The 13,851-nt window shown below is 34.6% G+C and overlaps 1 protein-coding gene across 1 annotated transcript in view; it reads left to right on the plus strand.

Moving 5' to 3' along the window:
* EFCAB13 (EF-hand calcium binding domain 13) overlaps positions 1 to 13,851 on the plus strand; it is a 135,338-nt gene that overhangs the window by 72,665 nt on the left and 48,822 nt on the right. The window contains 4 exon segments of the mRNA XM_061176943.1: positions 6,483 to 6,915; positions 6,917 to 6,966; positions 9,013 to 9,150; positions 11,277 to 11,348. Of these exon segments, the coding sequence (XP_061032926.1) occupies positions 6,483 to 6,915; positions 6,917 to 6,966; positions 9,013 to 9,150; positions 11,277 to 11,348 (693 nt within the window).

Raw genomic sequence — 13,851 nt, forward strand, 5'->3', positions numbered from 1 at the left:
GTAGAGAACTGTGTTTTATTTGGGGCATTACTGAGACTTAAGCCCAGGATATAGCTTCTCAGATAACCCTGAGGGACTGTTCCAAAGAGGTAAGGGATATATAGGAATTTTTGCAAAAAACCCAAGTAATCAAATATCAAAAGATTACTGCTGATTAAAGAAAACCCAGACATCTCAAGTTAATGAATTTAGTGGTTTTCTATGTATGGGAAGATGCAAGAGTTTGGGCTTAATGAAATTATTCCTTTGATATGCACCTTAACTATCTAGGGCCAGTATCCTGTTTTTCTCCATCCTGAATCCTCTCAAGGTGCACCATGTGGGTGGCTGCAGTGGCTGATGGCTTGATGGCCTCAACATTCTTTGTTTACTGATATGTCAGGTGACATTCTTTGTCCACACTTCTAGATATCCTACAATGCACGGGACAGCCCCCCTCAGAGAATTATCTGTCCCCAAATGCCAGTACTGCTGAGGTCGAGATACCCTGCTGTAGGGTGATCTGGTGGCTTGTTTGCCTAGAAGACCCTTGATATCACCATCTTTAGGGTTTTTCCCCTTTCAAGATGGTCAGTGTATTCAAAGAAGAAACTAAGCTTGCTTGCCAGAGTTTCAGGTATGTAATGAGACAAAAGAACTGGAGTTCTCTTTATTCAGTGGTAATTGTCCTGTAACCCTCCCTCTTCATTTTCCAAATAATACTCTTACCTTCTGTTGTGTTTTGAATTCCCTAATCCAGAGACCTTTGCGTTTAACCCTCTCTGGTGAATTGTTAGTCTTCTGCTGGAGTGGGAGAAGATCAGTATCTGGCCATGTGAAAATATATGGCTGTGTGAAGGGAATCTAGGTATCTGATTACCACTTAAACAGACTTTTAACCAGTCGTTTATTTTCAGTTTTACTCTTACCTTCACTTTTAGAGGTAACTAAATGCCACTAATTTATGAGCATTTGGAGGTTTTGTGTTATCAATTGGCTTGTTTCTTGGCTTTTTCCTTCTGGCTTAGGATTCAGCCTTTTCAGATCTGCTAAGTTCATTAGCTTCCCAGCTTCCAAAATTTTATTGCAGTTGGTTCTTTTCCTGTTCTTCTTGTTATTATGGATTTATGATGTTTTAAGAATTCCTTTAGTTTTAATGGGATTTTTGAAGGCTGCCATCATTACCTGAAAGTTTCAAAGTTTATTTTGAATTCTAATTTTGTCTCTGGTATAGAAGTTTTTTTTTTTTCCTGCATAGATATTACTGATAATCACATACCCACTCCCATGCATGATTCTGATCATTTATGTTATTAATTTTTTCTGGATCTTTGCTGATTTTCTACTAGTTCTATTACTGAGGAAGGAGCATTGCCTTGAAATATAATTGTGGATTTGTCTATTTCTCCTTTAGGTTTTGTCAGGTTTTGGTTCATGCATTTTGAAGCCCTGTTAGTTGCATTCACATTTAGGATATTTATATCTTCTTGGCAAATTGGCTCTTTTATCATTATGTAATGTATATGTAATTACTGGTAATTTTCTTTGCTCTGCAGTTTACTTTTTCTAATATTAACATAACCACTTCAGTTTTCTTTTGATTAGTGTTTACATGGTATATATTTTCCATCCTTTTCTTTTAACCTTCTTATATCATCATATTTGAAGTATTTTGTAAACCACATAGAGTTGGGTGATGATTTTATATTCATTCTTATAATCCCTGTTTTTTATTTGGAGTGTTTAAGCCATTTATACTAAATGTGATTAGTTATATGTTCAGTTATAGGTAACTATATTATTATTTCTTTTCTATTTTTTCCTCTTTTTTTCAACCATTTTCTGCCTTCTTTTTTGGGAACTTTGAAAAAAATTCTTTAAAAACTTACCTATATGTATTTTCACCATATCTCTGCATTTTCAGTGGTTGTTCTAAGGATTACAATATACATATTTAACCTTAAAGTATACCAAAATATTTTACCACTTCCAAGTGGAATATAGAAATTTTACCATTGTATAGGTCTTTTACCTTCTGATTTTATGTTCTGATTTTCTTATGTATTATGACTACGTACATTGAAAACACCACTAGATAATATTTCTAAGTTTTGCTTTCAATGATCAAACATATTTTAAAATCTGAAGAGGAGAAGCATAGTCTTATATTTAACCAAATCTTTACCATTATATATTTCTCTTCTTTCATTTTTGACCGCCTATCACATGTGAAGAGCAAAGAAAACCTCAATTTGCATGGGAAAAGACAATCAATAGATGCAAGACCAAGATGAAAAAGATGTTGAAATTGCCTGACAAAAAATTCCGGTATCATTCTCTATGGAGAACTGCTTTTAATCATTTTTTTTAAAGAGCAGATCTACTAGAAATGAATTAGCTTAATTTTTCTTCATCTGAGAATATCTTTATTCTCTATAATTTCTGAAGGATATTTTTATTGGATATAGGATTCTGGGTTGCCAGTTATTTTTCCTTCAGCACTTTATTTATTTGTTTATTTTATTATTATTATTTTTTAAATATTTATTTGGTTACACTGGGTCTTGGTTGCGGCACGCGGGCTCCTTAGTTGCGGCAGGAGAGCTCCTTAATTGTGACATGTGAACTCCCAGTTGCTAGATACACGTGGGATCATACTCCTAGGCAAGGGATAAAACCCAGAACTTCTGCATCGGGAGCACCAGGTCTCACAAACTGGGCTAGCAGGAAGGTTCGTCGCTAGGTCTATTTTTATCACAGAAATATCAGCCTTGTTTATTCCCACAAGGCTTCAAAAAATTGAGGCAACAGTCATGCTTTCCCCACCCCCCATTTGAATCTTTAGTAAAGCACAGAAGATTCATCTGATTATGAAGAGAAGCACAAGTATGGATTCTTTCAGCACTTTAAAATGTTGTTCCTTTTACTTTTAACTTCCACAGTTTCTGAAGAGAAATCTGATGTTATCCAAATAATAAAATACATTGTTTTTATCTGACTGCTTTCAAGGTACTTTCTTTTTTCTTTAGTTTTTAACCATTTGATTATGATGTGTTTGTGAGTGTATTTTTTGAGTTTATCCTATAGGGTTCACTGAGCTTCTTGAATCTGTCTTTTGCCAAATTTGGAAACTTTTGCCATTATAACTTCAAACATTTGTTCTGCACTACACTCTCTCCTGTCTTTTTGAGACTCCAATGACACAAATGTTAGCCCTCTTTGATATTGTCCCACAGGTCCTTGACACTTTGTTCATTTTGTTTTCATTCTTATTTACCTCTACTGTTCAGATTGAATAATTTCTATTTATACATCTTCAGTTCCATGAACTATTCCTCTGACATCTCCATTATGTTATTAAGCCTATCTGGTGAGTTTTGTTTTGTTTTTTTTTTTTACTTTGATTATTATATTTTTAAGTTTTAAACTTTCCATTTTTGGAAATGTTTAAATGATCAAGTGGGATTTATCCCAGAGATGCAAGGATTCTTCAGTATATGCAAATCAATCAATGTGATACACCATATTAACAAATTGAAGAATAAAAACCATATGAACATCTCAATAGATGCAGAAAAAGCTTTTGACAAAATTCAACACCCATTTATGATAAAAACTCTCCAGAAAATGGGCATAGAGGGAACCAACCTCAACATAATAAAGGCCATATATGACAAACCCACAGCAAACATCATTCTCAATGGTGAAAAACTGAAAGCATTTCCTCTAAGATCAGGAACAAGACAAGGATGTCCACTCTCGCCACTATTATTCAACATAGTTCTGGAAGTCCTCGCCACGGCAATCAGAGAAGAAAAAGAAATAAAAGGAATCCAAATTGGAAAGGAAGAAGTAAAACTGTCACTGTTTGCAGATGACATGATACTATACACAGATAATCCTAAAGATGCCACCAGAAAACTACTAGAGCTAATCAATGAATTTGGTAAAGTTGCAGGATACAAAATCAATGCACAGAAATCTCTTGCATTCCTATACACTAACAATGAAAGATTAGAAAGAGAAATTAAGGAAACAATCCCATTTACCATTGCAACAAAAAGAATAAAATACCTAGGAATAAACCTACCTAAGGAGGTAAAAGACGTGTACTCAGAAAACTATAAGACACTGATGAAAGAAATCAAAGATGACACAAACAGATGGAGAGATATACCATTTTCTTGGACTGGAAGAATCAATACTGTGAAAATGACTACACTACACAAAGCAATCTACAGATTCAGTGCAATCCCTGTCAAATTACCAATGGCATTTTTACAGAACTAGAACAAAAAAATCTTAAAATTTGTATGGAGACACAAAAGACCCCGAATAGCCAAAGCAATCTTGAGGGAAAAAAACGGAGCTGGAGGAATCAGACTCCCTATACAATGGAGAAAAGACAGTCTCTTCAATAAGTGGTGCTGGGAAAACTGGACAGCTACATGTAAAAGAATGAAATTAGAACACTCCCTAACACCATACACAAAAATAAACTCAAAATGGATTAAAGACCTAGATGTAAGACCGGAAACTATAAAACTCTTAGAGGAAAACAGGAAAAACACTCTTTGACATAAATCACAGCAAGATCTTTTTGACCCACCTCCTAGAATAATGGAAATAAAAACAAAAATAAACAAATGGGACCTAATGAAACTTAAAAGTTTTGCACAGAAAAGGAAACTAGACGAAAAGACAACCCTCAGAATGGGAGAAAATATGTGCAAACAAATCAACGGACAATGGATTAATCTCCAAAATATATAAACAGCTCATGAAGCTCAATATTAAAAAAACAAACAGCCCAATTAAAAAATGGGCAGAAGACCTAAATAGACATTTTCCCAAAGAAGACATAGAGATGGGCAAAAGGCACATGAAAAGCTGCTCAACATCACTAATTATTACAGAACTGCAAATCAGAGCAGTTTTTAATGCTAATTTAGCTCTACTACTAAGGCAGCATTCTTCAGATGAGTCTACTAGATTCCCATATATTATGAGATCTTTCTGCTTTGACAGGTGAGATCACAAATTATTCTCAATTCTCAGTGAGATACAGGAATTGTTCTACTTACAAGTTTCTGGTAATTCTTTCCTTGTTCTTGGGTCATATCCTCTCATGTATGTGCAGATCAATACTCATCCAAAGTTCAAGTGGACCCCTCTGCTGATCTCCAGAGCTCAGCAGTTCTCTCTGCTCTCATATTCTAGCCTCTTTGGCCTTCCTGATCTCTTATCTCTTATCTCTACTCATTCATACCAGCGGGCTCTGTTCAAGTTTTACTTTCCTGTGCTGTCGCATGGAAACTCTGTCTAGACAGTAAGCTGATACAGTGGTAGGGCTCAGCTCATTTGTTACCCTTCTTTAAAGGACTACTGTCCTGTGCTGCCTATTGTCCAATGTCTGAAAACTGTTCTTTTTCACATATCTTGTCCAGTGTTTTAGTTGCTTAAGGTTAGAGGGTAAAGTTAGTTCCTATTACAGTGTTTTGGCCCAAAACAGAAATGTCAAAGTTTTTTTTTTAACCCCCTTTCTCTTTGATAGATAGCACTTAGAGATCAATGTCATCATCTTTAAGGATTTCTGGACTTCTAATACATAAAACTAACACAGTGTTATATGTCAATTAAAAAAATAAATTAATTTTTAAAAATTTCCAGACCTTTAAAATCCAAATATTTTCCTTCAATTGTTCATTGTAATATAGACTAAGCTAAGAAACTTTTCTTTTTATCTAAATGAAATGCCTTCATAGTCAAGATTGTATTGCTACTCTGTTGGAAGTCTCTTGTTTTCTTCAATTTTATAGGAGCTTGACAATCTTATGGAGTTGTTTTGAAGGATCAAGCATTATAACATTTGAAATACTTTAAAATGTGTTATTCAAATGTAAGGTACTATTCTGAGCCATGAGATGAATTTTGTAAATGAATCCCCAATTGGGATGTTGTTTTAATATGTTTCTAAAAATGTTATTTTATATATATTTTCCCCCCACAAGTACTGGGAATCTTTAGGAGAGTAATTATTTTACTCTCTTACTTTAGCAGAGTATCATTTTACTTATAAAGTATTATAACTTTATAAATAAAAAATTTCCCTTTACAACTTCCTTATAGATCTGCATCCTCATAACTAAGGGGTTTGTATCTGAATTGGCTTATTAGTCTATTATCTTTCTAAATTGGGAAAGAGTAGGGAATGAGAACCATGCACTTCAGTAAGCTGTCATTTTAGATTCAGGGTTACTATGAATAGCTTTGGATGGAAGTATTTAACTATGTTAAACCAGAAGATTATATTTAACCTAGTTAATAGTTAATCTTTTGGTCATCAGCTCTGTTAGTTTTTTCAAGTTATTAACTTCGTCTTATGTATTTAAGCAACTGATAATTTCTTGAACAGCTTTCATGAGGACTTAGGTATTATTTTTTTAAAAGCATTACAAATTGTACAGGTAAATGAAATAATGGAATACGTTTCTCTTGCTTAGCAATTATAAAAGGAACAGCCTTGGATGAAGCTACTTCAAGAAAGTTATCATATGTATCAGGATGCTATCCACAATATACGAAGAAAAGCATTTTATCTTCCAGACTATCTGAATTGTCATTTTCCCAAAAGTTAAATACAAAGAGCCTCCAAAATCATACAATTATGAAGGGGAATGATGACCTTGAATTTAAAAGATCAAAAAATATTTTGCAAATAAGAAAATTCCAGGATGAGGTTGATACCAGTGATGTAGAATTCCAGGAACCATATTCAAAGGATGGCATAAACTTCAAGAGAAGTTCAGAGAAGGTTGAAATTCATGACTCAAAGTCTAAACCACAAAACTTGAAGAGTGTTACAAGCCTCAAAAAGTCCCTGGATAAAAGTGATATTTTTAGTATCCCAAAACTTCAGAAGCCAGCTGTGAGAAGGCCTTCTAAAACATGTTTTATCTAAGGAAAAAACTGCAATTAATGGTCTGGGTCAGTATCATATATGTAAGTCAACATCTAGATCTTTGAATCATTACAGAAATGAGCTGAATTAAGCAGTTATTAGATAGTTGCAGGCATTTCAATTGTTAGTACTCTGGGTAACCACCACTTCTGGTATGTAGACCAATGGATACAATACAAGTAGTTTTGATGGTAGTTCCTTTCCAGATGCTCCCTTTTGTGGGGGCCTAGCTTTGGCTGAGAAGCTTATTCAGTGATTAATTGGAGTCGCTCAAGTTCCCTAGAAAGTAGAGGGCCTGTTTTCATTTGGAAATGCTCTTTTTTGGTCATTTATTTAACCATGTATGAAGTCTATGTGAAATTTTTGCTCAGAGTTCCATAATTTAAATTTATGATATCCGTAGTACTTCAGATATTATCTCTTATGGATGTGGGAATATCAAGAGAAAATAATTAATACTCTACATCTCAGATCCCCAAGGCTTTATTGTATTTCTCAAAGATGAGCAGTGGCTTCCCAACCAGTATATGTTTTCCCCTCTGTGCTGCATATATCATAGAAGTATTGTGTAGGGAACCCAGTTAAACACTCTTTCCTGTAGGCCTCAGCTGAAGTTACTTAAGTTATATTTATTTTCTTTAAAGAAACTTACTGGCCTTTAAAAAAATTGTATTTAGTACTGAATGTAATTGTTAAAGTGAATGCTTTGTGAATAATTAGTGCTTCTTATACACTAATGCATACTTTAAATAACTTAGTTGAAAAAAGAGTGTGATCTATTAAGGAGGCATAAAGATGTTTATTCCGATTCCTTTACCAATACGCTGCTTTTACTCTGTGCCTCATTTCTATTTCTGAGATTTTTGTACTTCAGTAAGAATTAAAGCCCTGGTTAAAGGAATAATGGAGTAATAGGCATTTAGCCAATGGGTAGAATAGGGCTGTGGAAAAAAGTGGTTATCTACCTTGCTGGTGTCACTAAAATAAAATGATGTCACCTATCACTGCCACACTTAATGTTCTGTATATAGAGAAGTATGAAATAGCTTATCTCGTATAACTTCTCCAAATAAATTGATGGTGATTGAGCAGCTATGAAATGTGACTGTCACTTGATTTACGTTCAAAAAACATTTTTAAATTTCCATTATGAAATAATTTTAAATTCATAAGAATTACACAAAAATACAATAAAACATTTCTGCATACTCTTCATCTAGTGTTCCCAAGTGTTAAGATCTTATATAACCACAGTACAATGATCTAAACCAGGAAATTAGCACTCATACAACAGTATTTACTAATCTAAGGGCCTTATTCAAAATTTGTCAGTTTTTCCGTTAATGTCCTTTTTCTTATCCAGGATCTCATCCAGGACCACATATTACATTTAGCTGTCATGTGTCCTTAGTCTCCTTCAGTCTGGGATGGTTTTTCAATCTTACATGACCTTGACACTTTGGAAGAGTATTGACTAGTTGTTTTGTATAATGTCCCTTGTTTTGGGTTTCCTTATATTTCTTCATGAATAAGTTCAGGGTATGCATTTTGGCCAGAATACAACAGAGGAGATATTTTGTCCATCTCAGTACATAATATTAGGAGGCTCATGATGGCCATGTGTGTCTGCTAGGATTTTATAATTTTGAAGGTTGTGAACTGAAAACATAGTAGGGTAAAGTGATAGGAAGGGAAAGAACTCTCAATTTTTGTTTGAAATCTTGGAATTTAAACAAAGCACATTGATGTTTTGATCTCTTGGACTCATTCATTATATTTTAATCAGAACCAAGCTGCATTGGCTGAGCCACTAGAACAGGCTGTTCTTCCAAACAAGTAGTTTATAAATGTTTATAGAATTTCAAGACAGTTTTGTGTTTGAGCTATAAGAGAAAGATTAAGTGTAATGTAAGATACAACAGAAATATGGACAGAAAAGCAGTCCTTCTGTAAGGTGATATTAAGTAAATAAACTTGATTTCTGATTACTAGATAAAGGTTTTAGCTGCCAATTATTGCTTAAGACACATAAATTATGTTGCTGAATAGTCCGCCACATTTTGTATACTTAGGAAATGTCTGTGAAGCTATCAATAAACTCCGAGAAAATTACATTGATACAGAAGAACCTCAGTCCATTTTGCATTCAGTAGGAATTACTTTATCAGATAAAGAGTTCAAGAAGATTGTGACAGACACTACTAGAAATGGTGAGAGACTGATAATACCAAATGTTTTGAAAATATTAGATACTTTTATGTGAGTATTAAATGTTGGAGTAAATTCTCTCAACTAGGAATGGAATGGAATGGGCCATTCTAAAGAAGATTCAGAAAGAACAAATATAAAAATTGTAAGTAGTTATATATAAAATAGATAACTAATAAGGACCTACTGTATAGCACAGGAAACTCTACTCAATACTCTGTAATGACCTATATGGGAGAAGAATCTAAAAAAGAGTGGATATATGTATATGGATAACTGATTGACTTTGCTGTACAGCAGAAACTAACACGACATTATAAATCAACTATGCTCCAATAAAATTTTTTTTTTAATTGGGATTAGTAAAAAACAATTCCTGGGAAGTTTGACCTAATGGATTGGTTTGGAGGGGCTAGGTCTTTCATATCTCAGAACTGTTTCTGTAAGGTTCTTCATTACTATTCCTAGCTATGCCTTCTAGTGTGAGACAGGTACTGGGGAAAGCTTATCTAGCTGTAGAAGAGAGGTTCAGGTAGCAAGACTACAATACCCAAGAGGTTCAAAAATCTCTAAGTAAATAGCATAGGGGTCCAAGGAGAAATAATTGGAGATTCTAAAATGTAGAACGAGTACTGTAGCTAGGAATTTAGGGCTTTTAACCAAGGCAGGCAGTTAGCATCTATAAATTAAATAGCATATCCCACTCACCAACCTAAGTTCAGGGCAGAGTTTAAGTTTCTAAGAAAGATTCTTTTTTTTTTTTTTTTTTAATAAATTTATTTATTTATTTATGGCTGCACTGGGTCTTCGTTGCTGTGTGAGTGCTTTCTCTAGTTGTGGCAAGCAGGGGCTACTCTTCGTTGCAGTGCGCGGGCTTCTCATTGCTGTGGCTTCCCTTGTTGTGGAGCACGAGCTCTAGGTGCACGGGCTTCAGTAGTTGTAGCACGCAGGCTCAGTAGTTGTGGCTCACGGGCTGTAGAGCACAGGCTCAGTAGTTGTGGCTCACGGGCTTAGTTGCTCCGCGGCATGTGGGATCTTCCCGGACCAGGGCTCGAACCCATGTCCCCTGCCTTGGCAGGCGGATTCTTAACCACTGTGCACCAGGGAAGTCCCTAAGAAAGACTCTTGTATTAGAGAAGTTGTTTTATCATTAAGTAAGAATTGTCCACAGCAAAAGTTCAGTTAAGGAGAGGGCAGAGGCAACAGTTTGGGAAAAGACTGACAGAAATAACATTAGAAGTGAATTATTAGAACCTGAGCAAAATTCCTTAGTTAAGGCAAATAAGAAAGAATATTTGATTTAAAAAAAATATCTAAGAAATAAAGATCAGAGTAATGGTTACCAGGAGTAAGAGTTGGCGGTAGAACAAAATGGGTAAAGGGGATCAATTGTATGATGATAGATGGAAACTTAATTTTTGGTAGTGAGCACACTGTAGTGTATACAGAAGTAGAAATATAATGTTGTACACATGAGACATATAATGTTAAAGAAGAGTGTTACCTCAATACAAAATAAATTTTAAAAAATCTAAAAAGTAGATGCCACTAAAATTATTCAGCCCTTTCTTCTGCTTATCAGGATTAGTATGATCACTGTGGAGGGTTTGTATGTAAAAATAGGTAGTTATTTGGACCAGATGGATACTAAGGGTAAGGATGGGGATACTTGGGTTTGTCAGGGCTGGTTAGCATTGTCAAAGTGTCTTAGTGGATGGCATATTGATTTGACTGGGTTTTCATGATGATGTGAAATAGACTTCTTAACTTTCTCATGGTCCACCTCTATGGGCACCTTTCCTTTTTCCTATATCTATCAAGAACTGAGTACCTAACCCAGTCCTTTGCACTTTATAATAAACATTGAAAAAGCAGGGACTGTGTCCTACTTATTTTTGTATGCTTGGTGCCTAGCATAGTTCTTGGCACTAATATACTGTCAGTAATTGCTGAAAGGAAATGAACTGACTTAATTTAGAAAGACTCATCTAGGGAGACAAGATAGGAAGAAGAAATAGGATGATGATTAAGTAAAGGATAAGCGTTTTTTCATAGTTGTATTAAAATGTGTATTTACCTTTTATACAGAAGTATAATAGAATGTATAATCTAAACTTTTCTTTTACAGAAAATGGAATGGTGAAGTTAGATGATGTTGTGCACGCTCTCTCCAAAGAGCAAAATCTTCCTGGATATGATGGTAGGTAGGAAATTTATTTTAAAATCATCTGGGGGAAAGAGCAGTTAGGTTGAGGACAATTAGGTGCAACTGAACTGAGTTTGCTTTTTGTATAGATACTTCATAGTTCCAAAACCCTTTAGCAAGCCGTTTGCCAGTTTTTTTAAAAACTCGGTATATCAGGGTAATAACAGCTAAATTGCTTAGTTCACAGAGTTGTTATGTGGATTTTATGAACTGGAGAGTGCAATATAAATGTACAGTAATAGTAATGATAATGAGGAAGTCAAATAGGTAATTAGCTCCATTATTAGCAATTGACTGGTGATTTCATTTTTAATTTTTATAAGGAACTTGTTTGAATGAAATACTTGTTTGGTTTATCTTTGTTTTAGAACATTTTAAAAAACAGTTCTATTGAGGTAAAATATACATACATAAAATCACCCATGCACTGATTTATATTATAGAGTCACACCACAATCTAGTTTTTCTTACTTGCAATGTTTTTATTTTTTATACAAATAATTAAATTTTTTTCTGTGATATTAAAAAGAAATGAAAGTTTTATGAAAGCTTGCTGTTTATTTCCTTCTGTTTATTCATATACTTAAAAAAAGATGAGCTTTCTCTCTCTTCCCAAAAGATTTCTCTTATAAGAAAAAATTAATCCAAAGGAAGAAACTTTCCTTTATACCTAGATGAAGAATCTCATGTTAAAAACTGCATTAGCATTTGTCATTTCTGATGAATGTAAGTGTCTAAGTCTCTGGATTTCTTGAAGGTACTATTAGTAAATCGATTTCTTGAATGCTCCACCATGCAATCATTCATTCACCAACTCAGTCATTCTTTCATTGCTATTTTGTGAAGTAGTGTCTTGGTCACAGCTGTCTCTTCCTCTTTTTTGCCCATTAGACTATTTTAAAATTTTATTTCAAATTGTGGGAACTAACACATATCATGGAATTTACCATCTTAACCATTTCTAAGTGTACAGTTCAGTAATGTTAGTGTTAAGTGCATTCACATTGTTGTGCAACCAATCTCTACAACTTTTTATCTTGCAAAACTGAAACTCTGTACCGGTTAAATAAAAATTACCCATCCTTGCCCCTCCAGTTCTGGCAACCATCATTCTACTTTCTGTTTCTGTGAAGTTGTCCACTTGAGATACCTTAGTAGAATCATACAGTATTTGTCTTTTTGTGACTGGCTTATTTCACTTATCATAATGCCCCCAAGAGCTGTCAGAATTTTCTTCCTTTTTCATGCTAAATAATATTCCATTGTATGTGTATACCACATTTTCCTTATTCATTCATCCATCAGTGGACACTTGTGTTGCTTCCTCCTCTTGGTTATTGTGAATAGTGCAGCTATGAAAATGGGCATGCAAATATCTCTTTAAGCTCCTGCTTTGAATTCTTTTAGATATGTACCCAGAAGTAGACACAATCCAGTTTGTAACATTTCTGTCACTCCTAAAAATTCTCTCATGCCCATTTGCAATTAATCTCCACCCCATCTGTAGACAACCACTAATCTGCTTTCTGTCTCTATGAATTTGCCTTTTTTTGACATTTAATATAAATGAAATCATATAACATGTCTTTTATACTTGAGATCCTTCACTTTGCATAATGTTTGGTTTTATTTTAAATTTATTTTTGGCTGCATTGGGTCTTTGTTGCTGCGTGCGGGCTTTCTCTAGTTGCAACGAGCAGGTGCTACTCTTCGTTGTGGTGCGTGGGCTTCTCATTGCGGTGGCTTCTCTTGTTGTGGAGCGTGGGCTCTAGGCGCGCAGGCTTCAGTAGTTGTGGCTTGCGGGCTCTAGAGCGCAGGCTCGGTAGTTGTGGCTCATGGGCTTAGCTGCTCCGCCGTATGTGGGATCTTCCCGGATCAGGGCTCGAACCCGTGTCCCCTGTATTGACAGGCAGATTCCCAACCAATGCACCACCAGGGAAGCCCTGCATAATGTTTTTAAGGTTAATTCATGTTGTAGTATGTATCAATAGTTCATTCCTTTTTATTGATAAATAAACCCATATTACAGTTTATGGATATACTTTGTTTTGTTGATGGTTGACCAGTTCATGAACATTTGATTTTTTTCAGTTTCTGACTGTTATGAATAATGCTGAAATTAATATTTGCATACATGTCTTTCTGTGGGCATACACTTTTATTTCTCTTGGGTAAATTCCTAGGAGAAAAATTGTTAGTCTGTATGGTAAATTTATGTTTAGGTTTTTAACAAATTGCCAAACTGTTTTCCAAAGTGGCTATATCATTTTCATTCTCAGCAGCAATGTATGAAGATTCTAGTTTCTTCACATCCTTGTCAACATTTGTTTTTTTAAAATTATAACCAGTAAGTTTGTAGTGGTATCTCATTGTGCTTTTAATTTTGCATTTCCCTAATGACTAATAAATATGCTTGCTAGCCATTCAGGTGTCTTTGGTGAAATATGTATTCAAATCTTTTGCCCATTTTTAGAATTCCATTTTGATTTATCTATAG

This window comes from Eubalaena glacialis, chromosome 19 (genome assembly GCF_028564815.1).
Source record: "Eubalaena glacialis isolate mEubGla1 chromosome 19, mEubGla1.1.hap2.+ XY, whole genome shotgun sequence".
NCBI lineage: Eukaryota > Metazoa > Chordata > Mammalia > Artiodactyla > Balaenidae > Eubalaena > Eubalaena glacialis.